Source organism: Sorex fumeus, unplaced genomic scaffold (genome assembly GCF_029834395.1).
Source record: "Sorex fumeus unplaced genomic scaffold, SorFum_2.1 ptg000006l, whole genome shotgun sequence".
NCBI lineage: Eukaryota > Metazoa > Chordata > Mammalia > Eulipotyphla > Soricidae > Sorex > Sorex fumeus.
The window spans coordinates 33,408,853-33,428,476 of record NW_026606063.1 but is presented as its reverse complement, the minus strand read 5'-3'; the positions used below and the strand labels follow the sequence as shown (position 1 = coordinate 33,428,476).

General features: G+C 41.6%; 1 protein-coding gene across 1 annotated transcript in view; it reads left to right on the top strand.

The window, feature by feature from the left end:
• Positions 1 to 19,624, top strand: part of DCDC2C (doublecortin domain containing 2C) — a 172,881-nt gene that overhangs the window by 55,560 nt on the left and 97,697 nt on the right. The window contains exons 5-7 of the mRNA XM_056126405.1: positions 4,081 to 4,218; positions 9,695 to 9,734; positions 18,716 to 18,833. Of these exons, the coding sequence (XP_055982380.1) occupies positions 4,081 to 4,218; positions 9,695 to 9,734; positions 18,716 to 18,833 (296 nt within the window). The remainder of the gene's footprint in view (positions 1 to 4,080; positions 4,219 to 9,694; positions 9,735 to 18,715; positions 18,834 to 19,624) is intronic.

Genomic DNA, 19,624 nt, shown 5'->3' with positions numbered 1-19,624 from the left:
ACCTAGAATGACCACGTCCAAAGCAAATGCCCTACCCATCGGACTATCACTCTATTCCCATGAGTTCTTTTCTTTTTCTTTTTTTTTTGCATGTGGCCAACAGTTTTTACAACACCACATGTTGAAGATGCATATCTATGGCTCTTAATTCCCTAAAAGCTGAATACACATTCTTCTCCAATTTATATGGACATTCTTTATCATTTTTCATGCAGGCCACATGGTTCTTCATAAAACATTTCTTCACAAAGTTAAGAGGATAGAAATATTACCAACTATCTTCTTAGACCATGATGCACTCTCTGCTCGAGCATCTTGGCCAAATCCGTCTCCATGATCACCACCTCCATCCGCTGAGATGCTCCTACTCCACAATTCCCTCCTAGCGATGGAGCGGGAAGTCCTCAGGGCCTCGTGCTCCTGTGGCTGCTCTGGGAGACTCTGCGCCCAGCTGTCACTCACGGGGCAACCCGCTGGCTCTGGGGAGCCACGGAAGCATCCCTGAGGCCAGCTCCTCGGGTGCCAATCCCCTCTCCTGGAGTCCCTGCGGGTACCAAGAGGTGGGGAAAGAAAGTCCTGTGGCCCCTGCAGCCCCGCAATCCCGCCGTGCACCTGGCAAGAGCCCGCTGCGGGGGGACACTGGGCGTGGAGTGCAGGGAGCAGGGGCGCATGGCCAGCGGGCAAGTTCCTTTCACACACCGATGCACCGCCCTGGGACGGACTGAACCCTGGGGGTAGCCAGAACTTTTTTTTTTTCTATGTCTCATTTTGCCATGCAGAAACTTTTTAGTTTGATTTGCAGTCTCGTTTTTTTCTGCTTTTGTTTTCTTTGTCTTTAAAGAATCCTCTGAGATCAAGATCTTGGAGGGTCCTGCCTATGTTTTCCTTGATGTAGTTCTTTGGAGTCAGATTTGATATCATTTTCAATGACCTTTGAAAATCAAAGGTCATCTTAAATTGACCTTTATGTATGGTGTGATTTAGCATGGAGCTAACCAGCTGTCCCAGCACCATTTGTGCTCAGGTATCATTCCCAGCAGTGCTTAGGAGATCATATGGCATTGGGGATCAAATCTGGGGTCAATTGTAAGTCAGGTAAGTGCCTTAACCCCTATATTGTATCTTCAGATCTCGTATCATTATTAATCTTTATTTTATATATTTCCTCATTCCCCACTTCCTTCTAGGAAAATCCCACAGTTTCATATTCCAGGCTACAGCCTTTCACCTAATTTCTGTTCTGCTATTGTGCTCTTTCCTCTTACTATTCTAGTTTCAAATATTTATCTTTGACAATTTTCTGTAATGGCAAGGTGCTCTTATTTCATCCTGACAACGTCTCCATCCTTTAGAACATCTTAAAATTTATTTTATTTATTTATTTTTTGCTTATTTTGGGTTATGCCAGCAATACTCAGCGGTTCCTCCTGGCTCTGCACTCAGGAATTACTCCTGGAGGTGCTTGGGGGACCATCTGGGATGCTGGGTATTAAACCTGGGTTGAACCTGGGTCAGCTGTGTTCAAGGAAAATGCTCTCTACCTGTTGTACTATCACTCTGGCCCTTATATCCCCTATTTTAAAATAAAAAATTTTATGTTTATGAATAAGATATCTCACACCAGTGAGAATGATGTCTATATAAAAGACTGAAAATATCCAGTATTGGAATAGATGTGGTGAGAAGGAGAAGGAGCTCTTATTTACTGTTAGTAGGAATGCAATTTTGGTCAACCTCTGTGGAAAGCAATACAGAGATTTTTCAAAAAAATTAAGACTAGAACTCCCATGTAACTCAGATGCCACTTCTTGACATCTATCCTCCAAACACAAAATATTAATATGGAAGAGTTAATGCACACCTACGTTCATTGCCACACTTAGTACAATAGACAAGATATGAAAACAATTTGAATGTCCACAGACAGATGAATGGATAAAGAAGTTATGGTATATAAACACAAAAGGAGACTATGCAGCTGTAGGGAAAGATGAAATCATGCAATTTTCCACTACCAGAGCTGGAATTAAAGTATATCATGCTGAATGAAGTCAGTCAGAAGGAAAATGACAGATACAGAATGACTTATCTCAAAATTGGGGTATAAGGATAGGGAGCAAAGGAGTCACAGATGGCCAAAGGCAACAGAACTGGAGTGTTGGTCCACAGAACTGAACTTATCTGGTACCGGCCAAGGAATCGGTAGAGGGACCCAGGGAACAGAGGTGGAAGAAGCAGACACTGTGGTGCTTTGGGTGGTGCTGAAACAATGTTGACATGAAACTATTAGTAGCAATGTGAAACATGGTACCTTACTATAGTATTTCATGTTTATGTTAAATTCTTGGTCCGTATGTTCCAACATATTTGCTTCTGCTGGAATCTGCCAACAACTCTACTCTTTAGAATTTTTCTTACCAGACCCAGGGGAAGAGACTGTGGGTGGAGGAACCCTGGAGACTAGTCATTGTCTCATTTTTCTCAGCAGTCTCTGCTGAGCACCTTTCATAATAGGCTTCCCTGAGGGATACTAGTTCTGGTTTCTGAATCCTCTCATACGACAGGTCGTGTTTTCCAGGGCAGTGACACAAAAGCTGTATTCAGAACATAGAAGCCTTCTGCTCCACGTCACAACTCCCTGTTCCCCATATCTATGGGGACCTGTTCTCGGGTGATGTCTTTCTGGGTCTTCTATCTTGGCAGCTCCCCTTCTATAGTTTCTTTAAGTCGGGGACCTCGGATAAGACCCTAAGAGTAGCAGTAGCAACAGAAAAAGGAGGAGGGAGAAGGAGGAGTTGGAGAAAGAGGAGATCAGGTGTTAGAAAGAAAAGTTCAGAATTGTCATAGGTTTAGACTTAGGAACTTGAACGCTCTGTGTATTAATAAGCCTTCTAGATGATTCTAATGTGCACTAAGCACCAGTGGAGAATGATTAATGAGGGGGAAGTATGCCACAATCTGTACAGTCTACCTTTTCAATATGCCTGCGTTCCTTCTCTTCTTTATATTCCTACACTGGCTGACATAGTTCAGGCAGTATCACGTACCTGCCAATGTAGACCTGACTTCCTTTACCTTGCACTGTCCATCTGACACTGTATCCTGCAGTAGCAGCTTCTTAGTCTCCTCTGACGGATAAAATGTTTTGACTGTCCACACTCCATCTGGAGTGGTCGGTTTACTGTAAAACTTTGCTTTATGCAACTCCTTTATGAAATGCTCAATGACTGACTAAACCTGCCATCAACTTCTCTGTCTAGAATTCTATACACAAAATTTTCAACTGCATTTCACCCTTTGGTGACAGCCAACTATCCCAGACCTGGCACTTTGGGCAGGACCATCACAGGTCCCAAATGACTTCATTCTATCTTCATGTGATGAGACACTCTCCGCCCCATCCTTGTGAATGCTACCATTGAATTTCTCTTTCTTCTCCAGGAACTCCAGTAAATTGCTCCTTTCTGGTTTATTGCTCTTTGTAGGTTTTGCATACTCCATGACTCTGGAGAAACAGTGACTTTCTTATTCATAATTACTACCCACGGCAATGTCTACCTCATTATCTGTGCATAAAAGAGGCTCAGCATTCAATGAATGAAATCATTTCTTAAATGAATAAATGAGTGAATTCTTAATATCTTACCAATAGGAGTATGGAATTTAGAAGTAGACAAATATTAGTCTTTGACTACTTATAAAAAGCATATTTTTGCTAATAAATGCTGATTTATTTTCTAAGTATTACTGCAATATAAGTCAATTTGTATTAACTTTAGCTGTTATTAGTTAAAATTAATTGAACAGCAAACTGAGAGCTTCAACTGCTCTCCAGGGTCTCTGAACACTTGTACATAATTAAAAATATACTTTAATTAAAAATCTAAAAATGGAAACAAGCCCAGTCCTGGACAAGCAGCTCCCACAGGGCTGGATTAGCCTGTTTGGATTCTCTTTGCTTATAAGCACATCATTTCTTCAACAGTCACACACTAACAGCATCATTTCACACTACCTCACATTCCCATACCATTGCTCTGAAATATCCAGCTCAATTTTTTTCTCTTTACTTATTTGCAGATTATTTACATTGACTGGGGATCTTTTGGATAACTCAAAAGAATTGCAAGACAACCAATTTTATGTTGCTGCAGGACTGGATTCCTTCAAACATTTTTCTTATTGGAAGTCCCCAAAGGTTCCTAAAGAGGTCCAAGAGTGAGCATATTTTATGCTTTTCCTTTCTGTGCTGTAAAATTTGCAAACTCTGCCCCTCTTCCCATTTCTGGCTGCTTCCCAAATAGCCAGCTCAGCTATCTTTTTTTCCCTCCCTCCTGGAGGTATGGGGGTGTGGAGGGTATTGGGGCACATCTAGAAATACTCAGGGCTGTCCCTCGCTTATCTAAATTCAGGAGGATTCTCTGGCTGTGCTCAGGGAACCATACTTTTGCTGAGGATTTGAAACAGAATTGGTGGGAGGCCATGCAAGTGCTTTAACTCCTGTACTATTTGGTTCTATTTTTTTTTAAAGTCAGTTTATCTTTGGTACTATTTTTTTTTAAAAAAATCGGTTTATCTTTTGCTCTTGGTTTTGTTCATATCATGCAGTTTAGATTTTTTAAATGGAGAAACTGCTATTGTTGAATATATTCACAGGAACAGTGGGCTTTTCTCTGAGTACAATGGGAATTTTCCAGGTCCAAAATCTAAATGTGAAAAATAGTTGCCAAACTGGCCATAGGATATGGTGAGAAGAGCACTAGGTTTTCTTAACTGAACTTGTTTTCTCTTATTCAAAATGCAAAAGTTTCTGAGTGTTGGCTGTCTCTCCAGTGGAAAGAGCAATGATGTTTGTGGTAGATTCTAGACGTGGCTGATAGTTGTGTTTGTTTATGGGCCAGAAGGATGGTGAAGACATTGGGTGGTTCTCTTTTCTGTTGATTGGAGAGATCAATGTGACATGACTTCTCAGAACTGGGTGCTCATTCTATTCCCTTCTAGAACAAGCCAGATAAACACTGTAATGGAGCTCATAACTTAAGCGCTTTTTTTACTTGAATAACTGTGAGATACAGTTAAGAAACTTTCATGTTTGAGTTTCAGTTATACAATGATCAAACACCCATCCCTCCACCACTGCACATTATCCATCACCAATGTTCCCAGTATTACCACCACCCCCTTTTCCAGCCCCACCCCCCGCCTATATGGCAAACAATTTCCCCCAATCTCTCTACTTTGGAACATCATGGTTTGTAATATAGATACTGAGAGGTTATCACGTTTGGTCCTTTATCAACTTTCAGCACACATCTCCCATCCCAAACAATTCCTCCAACCATCATTGACTTAGTAATCCCTTCTCTTTTCCATCTGCCTTCTTCCCCAGCTCATGAGACAGGCTTCCAACTATGGAGCAATATTCCTGGCCCTTGTGTCTACTGTTCTTGGGTGTGAGTCACATATTATGTTATTTTATATTCCCCAAATGTGTGCAGTCTTTTTATGTCTGTCTCTATTTCTGACTCATTTCACTTATCATGATACCTTCATGTCCATCCACTTATAAGCAAATTTCATGACTTCATCTTTCCTAACAGCTGCATAATATTCCATTGTGTAGATATACCAAAGTTTCTTTAACCAGTTGTCTATTCTTGGGCACTTGGGTTGCTCCCAGATTCCAGCTATTATGAACAGTGTTGCAGTGAACATACAGGTGCATATGTCATTTCTACTGTGCTTTTTTGGACCTTTGGGATATATTCCCAGAAGTGGTATTGCAGGGTCATATGGAAGCTCAATATCTAGTTTTTGGAGGAATATCCCTGTTGTTTTCCAAAAAGGCTGGACCAGTCAGCATTCTCACCAACAGTGAAAGAGCCTCCCTTTCTCCCCACATCCAATAACTAATGTTCTAAGTAGCTAAGTAATTAATGTTCAGTGCTCTTTCCTGGATACTTGTCCTAGTGCCAGTCACTGGCTTTATACCAAGGTAGAAGATCTCAGGTTTGGAGCTCTGCCTGGCTTATCTAGTTTATTTTTCAAACTCAAATTTTATTGGTTTAACATAGTTTCACAATTGCCTCCTCAGCTTTGTGCAATTAGACGCTTTGGACTCCATAACTCTCCGTGGAGGACTCCACCTCATTTCCATGGTCCTTGAATGACATGATGAGATGGTCTGCTTTATGTTCTTAGATAGAATTACATGTGATGGGAGCTGAAGTGATAGTATAACAGATACGATTTTTGCATTGCATGTGGTGACCTGGGTTCAATCTCTGACACTCCATCTAGTTCCCTAAGCACCGCCAGGAGTGATTCCTAAGTACAGAGCCAGGAGTAAGACTTAGCACTGTTGGGTGTGGCCCCCAAGCAAAGCAATTTACATGTGATGATTCCTTTAACAGTTTTCAGTCTCCCAGTCTCCCTTGCTTCCTAGGTTATGTTTTTGTGTAAATATCAACATTCCCTATTTTGATAGTCTGAAAAAAATTTTGAAAATTACCTAAAAAATTATTCTGCCAGTCAGATGATGAATCTTTTTAGTCGACATCTTCAGAGACCATGGGTTCTGAGTGTTGGGGCTGGACCTGTCTCAGTTGTAACTTAGTAGGGAGGCTGATCCATCAGATTGAAGGTAAAAAGGGTTCAGACTGATCCAGGCCCTAATTTTCTTTATGCCAAATGAAATCCATGACATTAGAGTAGAGGTGAGTTTGTGCTTAAGATCAGCTAAGCAGATAGATGTGGTGCTTGGGATGACTAGCAGGCAGTCCTCAGGCATGCGTCTTTGGGCTTGCTTGTCCATGAGAACCTCAGTTACATAGGGATTTTGTTATCCCACAGTACTCTTTCTCTTCTCTCTGAAAGGTAGGCTGCTGTTTCAGTGTGACCATACCAGGCCTGCCTTGGAATCTCAGACACATGAAGAACCCTCAGTATATTCCATGTATTCCTTTCATGAGATTGTTTTTAACTTGAGAACCAAATCCCAACACCTATAATAGTGAAGACATTCTCTATGCCCAGATATTGCTGTGAAGAGCAGCTTCCTAAGGCCTGTCTGTGAAATATGGCATCCCAGACTGATTAGCCTCATTGCCTAGTGCTCGAAGTATTGTGCCTGAGTTTCAGATCCTCAATTGCGGAGAGACCAAGTCCACACATGATAATCCAGAAAAAAAGGAACTTTATTACTAGCCCGAGACAGTGCTAGCCCGAGCTAAGGTCCAAGTCTCATCCAACACAGTGGAGTCTTGACAAGGTCCCTGACTCCAAAACACAAGCAATTTATATAGGGTTCAGAATTAAGAGGCAATTTGTATACTGGTCTATTTTTAGCATCGGCCCTATTACAATGGTAGTCAGCAATTAGGCAATGGCTAGTAACAGTTTCTAAGGAGGGTACAGTGACCCTTCATGACCAGCCAGACTCAACTGCCCAATTTCTTATCTTGCAAATTGCTCAACTAGGAGTTTACCAGAAACTACAAGTCCTGCTCTGGGGAAACAGAAACTGAGGTCTAGCTGAGACTTAATGTTGGCTGCAGCTTGTCATGGCATCAGTTTTGCCCTCATAGAACTACAGTGAATGCTAAGAATTATCTGAGAATTTGCTAGGAACCTTCCCTATAGTTCTCTGTCAGGAAGGTTTCTATGGTTGAGCAAAGAAAAGGAGGTGTCATTTTCATCTCATTGCAGAACAAGTGTTTTGTGCAGCTTGTGTTTTAGAAATATGTGCACATGTGGGCTCCACCTGGCCCCTTCATTTTGTGTTTCTTTGCACAGTTTTGAGTACATCTGGGGAACTTGAAGCTCCAGGGAAACTGTCTATGCTGCACCTTGTGCCTTTCCCAGTTCTGTTAGGATTCTTTATTCAAGGCAGAGAAAGGATTGAGAGACGCATGAGTCATAGAGGTTTGATATCCAGAAGCTGCTTAGATGGATAGGTTAGAGTCCTGTTTGGCAGACATAGATATTACCTGATTTTTATTTTACATTAAAATATTTTATGTTCTTGGGGCACACCTAGCAATGCTCAGTGCCATACTTCTGGCTACCCAAGAATAACTCCTGGTGGTTCTCGAGGGACCATATGGGGTGCTGGGGATTAAACCTGAATTGGCAGCATGCAAGGCAAACACCATACCTGCTGTACTATCTCTCCAATTGATTCTAGAGACTTGATTTATTGCTGACTTGCCTAGTAGAGAGGTGGCAAAAATGCAGTTGGATTGTTGAACTGAGTTGGAGATTTATCTTTAGTCCTGCATCCCCTGATCCTCTCTGTGTTCCATTTCAGGGTCATTTTCACTTTCCCATCATCTATTCATGTTTTGAAGCTTGAACTGAGACTATGGGTTGTTGACATATCTTTCCCCCTCATCAGAGAAGTTGGGAAGGTTGGAAGCCTGCCTCATAAGCTGGGGAGAAGCAGCTGGGATAGAGAAGGGATCACTAAGTCAATAATGGCTGTAGGGATCACTTGGGTGGGAGATGTGTGCTGAAAGTAGATAAAGGAACAAACATGATGGCCTCTTAGTATCTATTGCAAACCATAATGCCCCAAAGTAGAGAGAAAGAGGGAAATTATCTGCCATAGGGGCAGAGGGAGGGGGTGTGGGGGAAGAGGGATACTGGGGACATTGGTGGTGGAAAATGTACACTGGTGAAGTGTACATACATTGTATGACTTCGAACATGAAAGCTTTATAACTGTATCTCATGATGATTTAATAAAAAAGAAAATTTATATTAGAAAAAGAGAAGTTGGGAATTTAATGAAGAAAGTCCACCAAGTACACCACATACAGAGTAGACCAAGAAGGTGCTTCCCCTCGAGAGAATCATGTGGGAGCAGTATTTCCAAACATGACAGCAGTTATTGGATTTAGTCTGGATAGAGAAGAGTTGGAAGTGAGATGTGTGCATTTATACTCTCACTGGTCCTAGAAAGTAAAGGTGGCAGTTGGAAGAAGGTGCTGTAATATAGGAGAAGAGGATGGGTATGGTTTTGGATTGGATTTTAATCTAAGTTCTTCAACCCTTGAAGTAAAAGTCTTTGACCCTTGAGTAAAAGTCTCTTAGGCTCTTGCCAGCTCAGTGACAGCAGTAATACTTGCTCCATTATCTTGGAAGAGTTCATGAGGAAGCCATGTTGGATAACACCATGAGTCAACGATTAAAAACTTAGAAGATGTTAGGTTACTCTTCTATGGTCATGAAATATCCTCAGGACAGAGGTGCTGTCAAATGTACCAGTGGGTCAGGTCACTTGCCTGTTTAAAGAAAACTCTCTGTACTTTCACAAATATCAGATAAGGAAATTGAGCAGGACACTTTGGGGACTTTTGCACTCCTGAGACTGGAAATCCTTACTGATATAACTGTTCTGTATCCTGTATGGGACTGGATGCACTTTCATCTCCTGGCCAGTATATCTGAAAACCAGGACTTCAGTTCCTCAGTTTATTTTGGGGATTTTGGGTCCAGTTCTGTGACCAGGAGTGACCCCTGGCAGTGTTCAGGGGGTCACACACAGCGGTGGGCATCAAATTGGGGTCAGCTGCCCACAAAACAAGTGTCTTAATCCTCTATACTATTTATACAGACCTCATAGTTTATATTTTCATAAAGTTGCTTTCACTGAGCTTTAAACTCTTTAAATTGACTAGCTCTTATTTTGCAGAGAGTATGCAGACATCTATAAACATCGAAGAAAGAAGAAGGTAAGTACTTAAAAAATGGAAAGGAGACACAATAGACTGCTTTCTGGCATTAATATCATCTATGAGGGGGCAGTGGTGTAGATAAGAGCTCTGGTTACAGTGAGTTCAGATTTCTCTTGATTCTGTGGATTACTTGGGTGGGTCTTCAGTTAGTCTCTACTGGGTTTCTCAGGAGGCTACATTCAGCCAGAGTGTTTTGGGCTGGAATGTCTGTGCTGGCCTTTCTTACACATTAGGGAGTAGTGAAGGTAATGTGGTGGTTATAGGGTTGTCAGAAGCAGGAATAGACTATCAAATGGAAGACATTTCTGCCGTGTAGGGAAAGCCATTGTGCATTAAGAGCGAGCTTTCTGGACTCACACCTTTTTGATTTCGAATCCTGTTTGAACTCAACCGACATGTGATTTGATGTTACTGACCTCTCTGGACCTCAGTTAATTAAACTGGTTCTTTCTCCCTAGTACTTTCAATTTTTCCTCTCTAGGATTTCTGTCATTGAACTTCAAGGACATGAAGTTCAATTAAGTTTATTATAGGTACATGTCCAGAGTCTTTGAAAAATGGGAGGACAAAGCTATTTGCTTCTAACATCTAGTTTTCCATTGAATGGAATGAAAGATTTTATCTTAATTTACTATAACTTGAAGTTGTACTTAAAAATGCCAGTTCCCTAATAGAACGTCAATGAAGCAATATTAGTGCATTTTTGCTGATTAAAATAATTAGAATATACCTAGAAAACAGATATTATTTGTTTGATTCTTGTATTTGAACACAGGAAGATAAGTAGGACTTATATGACTATATGGCACAATTAACTTAAAGTATGATTGTTTTTCTCTTTTCTTTTTTGGTGGGTGGGGGGACACATATAGCACTCAGGGGTTAGTCCTGGACAATTTTCAGTGGTCACTTGTGGTGGTGATTGAGGAACTATGCAGACCCAAGGATCAAACCTGGGTTTCTGGCAAGCAAAACGTGATTTCTAGCCTATTGAGCTACTTCCCTGGGCCTCACCAATGATTTATTTTTGTCCAATGAGAGTAATCGAATAAAGCAAACTTCTTATTTTATTAGATAAAATTCAGTTTTGCAGAAACTGCATTTGCAGTGATTTTATATCTATTACCTTCCAAAGAAGTAAAATTAATCAAATAAATGCTTGAAGTTACATTCATATGCTAAAATAAATAATTTAGGGTGGAAGTTTCTAAAAATATAAAAATGGTTAATATAAACGGTCTATAACATACATAATCAGAGCATTAATATTTTATCTTTTGTTCACAGAGCATACATGTTGGAGAAAAAACATTGGTAAGTTAGAGGTATGTGTCTATATGCACACTCACATGTATGTGAAAACAACCAGAGACGCATACAACATAAAGCGCACACTTTAGCAATCAGGTATAAGCTGTAAAGTTCAATGTGAAATGAATTCTTTGAAACTGACATTTTCAGAACAGTTTGTTGAGACCAGAGCAATAATATCAAAGCCAGAGGAATATCACAGGGTAATCAGGACACATTGATGATCTAGCAGTTGAAGATGCAGTGGTTACATCCAAATGGTAGCAAATCTTGCATTTTAATAACCCTCAAAGCATAGAATGGGTTGTTAATTTTCAACCTGAGGATGGATTAACTCTGAAATCAGTTGTTACTGTTCTTCAATTAGACAAACTGTCTGCTTCATCCAGGTTCCTTGGGGAGGCTGCCTTTCATGCGTCTGGGCAAGAGAATCTGTAAAATATAGCTACACTGATGGAAGCAGTCTCTGTAGAAATATAATTGATATTAAAGAGCTACAGAACAGTAAACTCAATACACCACAGGTCTCTTTTCTGAAAATGTGAAGGGCTGTCACATTTGTATGTAGAGCTCTCATTGATTTCAGAGGCCTGAGGCTTAGGGACAGGAAGATATAGGGATAAAAGGTTAGAGCTTATAAAGTTGCATTGCATGTAAAAGCAATGCATTCTCTGTTCTTTTCTTCATTTGCTGTTTCCTGTGAAATGCTATAAATCCACATTATACTGATAATGGAAGGGCGTCCAGGCTGCCCATTATGCTGGGAATATGGCATGGAAAGACGAAGGCATCTAATGACCAGAGAGAAGCTGTCTTGGAGGCCTTCAAAATCGAGCTGGTCTTTTGTCATTTCCAAACTCCTGGGAAAGTCTCTCCTTGATTCTCCCTGGATATAATTCCCCGACTGCTTTTTATAGCTCAGGTTTCAAATCCTTTCTACCCTTCCTCTAGAGGATATTGGACAATGTGACCTAGTGATATGTCTAACAGCTGTTAGAGAGGTGGGATGAAACTCAGCATTTGCATACCTCATGCATGCAAGGCATTTAGAAGGATTCTCTAATGCACATTTGATTTGTTCTATCTGTGCAAGACTGTTTGCCTTCCCTGACAAAAGTATGGTACTCTCCATACCTAGGCCAATTTCAGTTCCTGTCACACGTGTTTGCTTGGTCCATGTCCTAGATGTGGGTCCACTCATACTAGGAGTTTAATTATATTCAGTGCATATAATTGCACCGATTAGGAAAGTGTAGTCACACTAAGTGCATATAGTCACACTCACTAGGAATATGGGTATATTCATATACTTCCTAAAATTCTGTTTTTTTTCCCCACAGAGGTTTTACAACTTTCTATTAGCTATATAATTATGTAAATACTTTATTTCTGTTCATAGTTTTTCCAAGCATATATTATAATTTTCTTTTTAAATCATTTAGCTTAACCACTTTGAAATGAGTCATTGACTGTAGGATAACACTGTTTTGTCCTTCCTGCATAGCCTCAGGTAGTTTAGGTTTATTGGGTTGCTCCCATCACAGTGCTCCCATTCCTCCTTGTTTATTTGTAACTTCTTTCTTTGTGCTGTGTTGACTTGTAAATATTGTTTTTTCTCTTCTCCCTAAGTCCTTTGCATAGTTTATTCAGAGCAGTGTCCCTTTTGTATGGACAAAAGAAGACATGATTTAGTAATGTGACTCTCAGTGATATTTTCTTCCTGGGCATCTGTTCTCTCACCTAAGCCTCAGCTGCCTTTAATTCCTAGTGCCCCCCAAAGCAGGGTCCTGACGAGGGACTGGATGGAACCAGGGTAAGCGGTAAGCTATGTGCTACCCTGGCATCGAGATGGGTCTGACCAAAGTGCCATAATGCTTAACTGTAAGTTAAGAGCTTGGGCATGGACAAATGCTGTCATGATCCAAAAGGTAATAGCTAGGTTTGGACCCTGCTAGGGTTTGGAATGATTAATCTGGCCTGAGCGCTGTAGTCTGAGTCTGTGGCAAGATGTTCCCAGGAGAGCTGCCCTACAAGCCTCAATGTGATCTCTTACTGTGTCCATACAAAAATAGCTAGTATTGATATGTTGATAGTTATTGGACTGAGGAAAGGAGAAAAACACCTTTGGAGGTATTTTGCTCTTGGGTGGTCAGGAAGGGCTTTGGAATGCCTTTTAGGTGGTGTTCCCTTTGAACTTGGTGGGCCCTCAGGAAGGGCTTTCTTTTTTCTTTTTTTTAAAATTTATTTATTTATTGAATCACCGTGGGAAAGGTTACAAAGCTTTCAGGTTTAGGTCTCAGTCATGCAAATATCAAACACATTTCCTTTTACCAATACTTATTTTTTACCATGAAGAACCCCAATAAAACCCCACCCCCCACCCCTCCCAGTCCCTGTGGGGCAGATGAATCCTAGTTAACACTCTATCTGCTTTGATTAGATTCATTGTTTCAATAAAAGATTCACCACTATTATTTAGAGTTTACCCCCCCCCCCCCCCCGCCAAATCAGACATGCTGAAAAAGCATTGTGAAGTGATTTGCTTTCTACAGCTGTGTTCAAGAATTAAATGTTGGTTTTGGATTTCTGCTATTTTACTTATTGACCCTGGAAGTATTTCTACTGAAAGTCAGATAGTTAAGAAATTGGTTTCTGTGCTCTGGAGTCGTGGCCGTGCTGGAGAGCCACTAGTGGGGGGCAACTGGTGGCCTCGGTAGGGCGTGAAGGGCAGACCGAAACGCCCCCCTTCCCATGAGGTTTTAGTTGCCGGGTTCTGCACTATGTCCTTGTGCTTCTGGGGCTGTGGCCGTTCTGGAGAGCAGCTCGCGGGGGGGGGGGGGGGGGGGGGGGGGGGGAGGGGTGGGCAACTGGTGACGTCGGTAGGGCGTGAAGGACAGACCGGAACGCCCCCAGGAAGGGCTTTCTTATGTTGATTTTGCTACCTGACTGGGTGCAGTGTCAGCCCAGAGTGGAGGGGAGTTGGAAACAAGAGAGCTGGAGAGAGAGGAGAGAGCAGGGCCGCAAGATGGACCACGAGAGGCAAGCAAGGGGGACAGAGAAGAATGTAGAAGAATACAAAAGCAGGCACATGGAGAGAGAGAGAGAGAGAGAGAGAGAGAGAGAGAGAGAGAGAGAGAGAGAGAGAGCCCAAGCTGTGAGATGGAGCGCAGAGTGATGAGTGGGAGAGACAGAAGGAGATGGGAATGAGGAGCTGTGTGAGACCAGAATAGGAGGCTCAGAGAGACTGGGGCAGGTGCGTGGGGAGAATAAAATAAATCTGATCAATTTATTGATCTGATCAATCAACCAGCTTGGTCCTCACTTCCTCCACTATTTGCCCCATGGCCCAGGCTGCCCTGGCTGTAGGAGTGGCCTGAGCTCACCCCAAACACGGGTGGCTAGGGGGAGAGCCGGGTGGCTAGGGGGAGAGCCGTCAGGGCCCTCCTGGCAGCCCTCAAAGATTTTTCACAATTGACAACTTAACAAAATGTAATTAGGTCAAGATTTCTGCAGGAATTAAGATTTCTGCAGGAATTAAGATCAGATGCTGGGGCATGGCATCGGTACAGACCTGAACATTTGCAAGTCCTAGAGTGGTGTCAGGTGAAGGATCAAGGGGCATTCTCCTTTGGGGGAAAACTGTAAAGCACTGCCTGTTGAGCCATGACATAATGCTAGGACAGTTTCCTGGGGCCTCCAATCATGATCCATACACACCACCAGAGAAGGGGGTGCTCACTAGCCTCCAGCTCTGATAGTCAAGAGGGATTGTGAACATGTAGGATCCCACGACCTTTGTAACCTGTATCTCATTGTGCAGAAACAACACACAAACCCAACTTCAAATTATTTCTTCCAAGCAAAAGAAAATAGAATGGAATCATAAAAATGCCAAAGGTAGGAAAGACAAAGGAAGACTGAGGAGTAGTTCAGGTTATAGAACACTAAAAAGGCAGGACATGATCCTGGACCAGGTCTTTACTTTCTAGGGAAAGATGCTGTGAAAGGTCTTATTGGATAGTGACAGAACTGGAATATGGATGATAGAATAAATGAAAATATCATATTAAAGAGTATTGTTGTGTAGAAAACACATCTCACATATTGGCCATGTGTCTTCAGTAGTAAGAACTAAAGTATTAATTTTTCAAATTTGCCAGCTATGCCTGGAAGTACTTAGGATTTACTCTGAGTCTGTGTTCAGGAATTACTCCTTGCTGTGCTAAGAAGACCATATATGGTGCTGGGGGTAGAATTGGGCCCGGGCAAGGCAAGACCTTAACTTTTAAGTTCTGAGGTATTTAGATGTTAAGATGACCAGTGTATGCAGCCTATATCCAAATAGTTTAGAGAAAGGGTCTCTCTGTAAACATATATGTTCATTTGTATATGCATATGTGTGCTTGTGTATGTGCATATTTATTGGTATGTATGCACCTGTGTGCTTGTGTGCATATGTTTGTATAATGCAACTGTTCCTAGCAACTGCTCCCGTTGTCCAGAGAACAAGCTTTGAACTTTTATTTCTTTTACTACTTTTATTTTAAAACATAGTTTATTGGGGCTGGAGCGATAGCACAGTGGGTAGGGTGTTTGCCTTGCACGCAGCCAACATGGGTGACCTGGGTTCGATTCCCAGCATCCCATATGGTCCCCTGAGCACCTCCAGGAGTAATTCCTGAGTGCATGATCCAGGAGTCACCCCTGAGCATCGCCAAGTGTGACCCAAAAAACAAAACAAAAAACCCAACATAGTTTATTAATGGTGTGGATATGGTCGATGGTGCTGAATCCTTTGCAGAACCCGGTTTGCTCGCATAGTTGTCCTTCATCTAGTGTTCTGCCAATCCTATTTAGGATGACTCGAGTGAACAACTTGTAGATGACAGACAATAGGCAGATCGGGCGACAGTTGCCAGTGTCATGGATGTCTCCCTTCTTGGACAGTAGTACGGTCCTGCTAGTTTTCCACTGGGACGGAAACTTGCATTCAGACAGGTAGCGTGTAAAGAGCCGAGCCAGTGTATTGATGAGTACTGACGGCAGGTTCTTCAGGTGTTCAGGTCTGACCTTGTCTGGGCCGGATGCTGTTCGTTTCTTTACTGACGAAATGGCGTGTCAGATTTCAGAAGGGAGAATGTTGGGAACGACATATCCATCCTGTGGAATTTGGTATGTCGGCAAGTGGACATGGCTATCGAAGAGATTTGAGTAGAAGTCATGGATAATCTTCTCCATTGCCGTTCTGGAGGATGTGATGGATCCATCAGGACGTCGGAGGGCAGTCATCTTGGTCTTGTAGTTGGCGAAGGACAGACGGGCATTACGAATACTTTTCCCAGCTTCTGCTGCATCTACCAGCACTTCTGCTCTTTTCTCTTTGAGGTCTTCCTTGATCGCATCTCTGCACTGCTTTGCGAGCTCGGACGTTAGCTTGTGGTTGCCTGAGGCATGCGCCAAACCACGCTGGCGAATAAGCTCAAGAGTTTTCGAAGACAGGCGTTTTTTTGTGGCTATCTCTCTCTTGGTGTTCCTCGCACATTCATGGAGGTGCTGTACCAGTCGATCGTATTCACACGATAACCAAGCTCATTGAGGTTTCTCGGGAGTTCAAGATGCCGCTCTGTTTAACGTTCATTGATTTAAAGAAGGCCTTTGATTCTGTTGAGATGGAAGCGGTCATTGAAGCCCTAGCCAATCAGGGTATTCAAGCCCAATACATCAAGATCCTCCGTGAGCTGTATTGCTGTATTGCGGATTCACTACCAGGATCTCACCATTCTACAAAGAAGTAATCACTGGTTTCAAGAGAGGGGTTCGGCAGGGTGATACCATTTCACGGAAACTCTTCAGTGCCACCCTCGAGAACATCATGCGACGACTGGAATGGGAAGGAATGGGAGTGAAGATAGATGGTCAGCAACTATACCACCTCCGCTATGCTGATGACATTGTTTTAATAACACCAAACATCAGCCAAGTGGCACAAATGCTGGCCGACTTTGACTGTGAGTGTGGAAAGGTAGGACTACAGCTGAATCTTACGAAGACAATGTTTATGAGAAACAGCCTCGTTCCTGACGCCCCATTTGCTCTCAACGGAATGACCATCTCCGAATGCAATAGCTATATGTACCTAGGTCGAGAAGTCAACATGACAAATGACCTGGCACCCGAGCTGCACAGGAGGAAGAGAGCGGCTTGGAACACTTTCAAGAACGTCGAAGAAATAACTAAGAGGACGAAGAACCTCCGGCTCCAGGCATATCTCTTTGATTCCACTGTTCTTCCTGCATTAGCATATGCCTCAGAGACCTGGGCCCTACACAAACAGGATGAGAATGCTATTCGGGTCTCCCAAAGAGGAATTGAAAGAGCTATGCTTGGAATATCACATTTCACTCAAATGAGAGAAAGAATCCGGAGTTCCGACATCCGTTGACAATCCAGAATCAGGGACGCTGTCTCGTTTGCCAAGGTGTCAAAAATCAGATGGGCTGGTCACGTAATGAGATTTAAAGACGACTGCTGGACTAGAGCTGTTACTGACTGGATTCCACGTGATGTCAAAAGGCCGCGTGGCCGCCCTCCTACCAGATGGTCAGACTTCTTCATCAAGATCATGAATGATTGGTTTGAGGCTCTTCATGTTCCCAGAGCGAACAGATGCCATTGGGCTACACTAGCACACGACAGGGATAAATGGAGACGTTACTGGCGTCCGCTCGAGCAAATGGATGACTAATGGGAAGTTAAGTGATTAAGTGATTAAGTTTATTAAATCAGTAAAGATGTTCATCATTATGATTATCTAATTTTACGTAGACACATATCAGTACTTCACTATTTATATCACTCATGCAGAAATGGTAAGTTAGGATCATATTAAGAATAAGTTTATCTTATACTATGAGTTACTAATGCTTAAATATTGTTGTCTATATACATTTTTGAGTAACATATTCCTCTTTATGAACCCCAATTAACCTGTCAACATGTACTGCTTAATCAGAAATCCATTTATATGGCTTAGAAGTTCCAATTAGAGGTTCCAGTTGTAGTTGTTGGCAGAGCTGTGGTTTTCATTGGATTTTCAGGAGTGCCTCTAAAACCACATGAATTATCTTTGACTGAACTTCTTGCTGCCTTTGTGATGACTGTCCTGTTTTGTCGGGCATTCACCATCACCATCTGCATTTCTTTTCCTAGAAAACTACCTTACCTCTCTCCTGGGGAGACATGAATTGTGATGTCCTTAGGAGGAAAGGAGAGAAGGATTATTTTGCCACCTTACAGAAGAGAAGTGTAAGGATAGAATAGCCAGATTGTAGAGTAGAATGGAATAGAGTAGCGTAGGATAGCATAGAATCAGGGAGAATAGAGTAAGATAGTAGAATAGCACAAGGAGAGATACATAGAGTAGAACAGAGTATTGTAACACAGAAACAGATTGAGATAGAGCAGAGTACAGTAGCATAAAGTGGAGTACACATAGTGGTGTGTGATAGATTGAAGAATTGTTGAATTTGTGCCAAGTGGGCATTGTCTTTAAAGGTTCCCATTCCCACCATTTGGCCTAAGAAGCCAAGTGCTTTCCTGGTCATTCTTAATGAACTGATAAAATTCACTGAAGCTTTTAACATTTTTATTCTTAACTCATGCCTTAGGAGGAGAATAAAGAAAAAGAAGCTCATAAACTGGACAAAATTACCTCTAAAGCACATGGTTCTGTTTACTATGCCAAAGAAACAAATAAGAGAACACAGATACAACCTTTACTCAAAAGTGCTAAAGGTAATGTGAAGTTTTATTTAGTTGCAACCAATAAAAAAGATACTGTGTTAAGAATTAGTTCTTTTCATACCAGTTTCATTTCATAATGTATGTCTTATGCTTATGCAGTCTTGGTTTTCAGTGATCTAATTTACAAATACAATACTTTGTTTACTGAGCTGTGAAAAAGAGTTGGAAAACAAATTCAAGTATGAAAGGTAATTTGATTCCCTAATTAGGAAGTTTTCTTTAACATAAGTGTAGTATTAGAAAGTAATTATGACATCTCTATATATTAGGTACTGATATATTTCTCCTAAATGACAAATGACAAGAAACAACATACAATTTAATGTTTTGAGGGAAACATAAAAATAGAAGCCATTGGAATAATTTGCTTTTTCAATGTGAATCATTAAAAAGATTAAATACATAAATTATTTTAAAATACAATTTAAAATATTTATTGCTTATGCCCATTTACTTTACTATTACAATTACATCTTTTTATATATAATTTTATTTATTGAATCACTGTGAGAGCAGTTACAAAGCTTTCGGGATTAAGTCTCAGTCATACCATGAAATACCCATACCTTCACCAGTGCCCATTCTCCACCCCTAAAAACCCCAGTATACCCCTATCCCACACCCTCCCCCTACCTGTGGGGCAGTTGATTTCCATATTACTCTCTCTCTACTTTGATTACATTCAATATTTTGACACCAGACCCACCATTATTATTTGAAATTTTACCCCAACACTCAGATCTGCTGAAAAGGCAACAGTAGACAATTTGTTT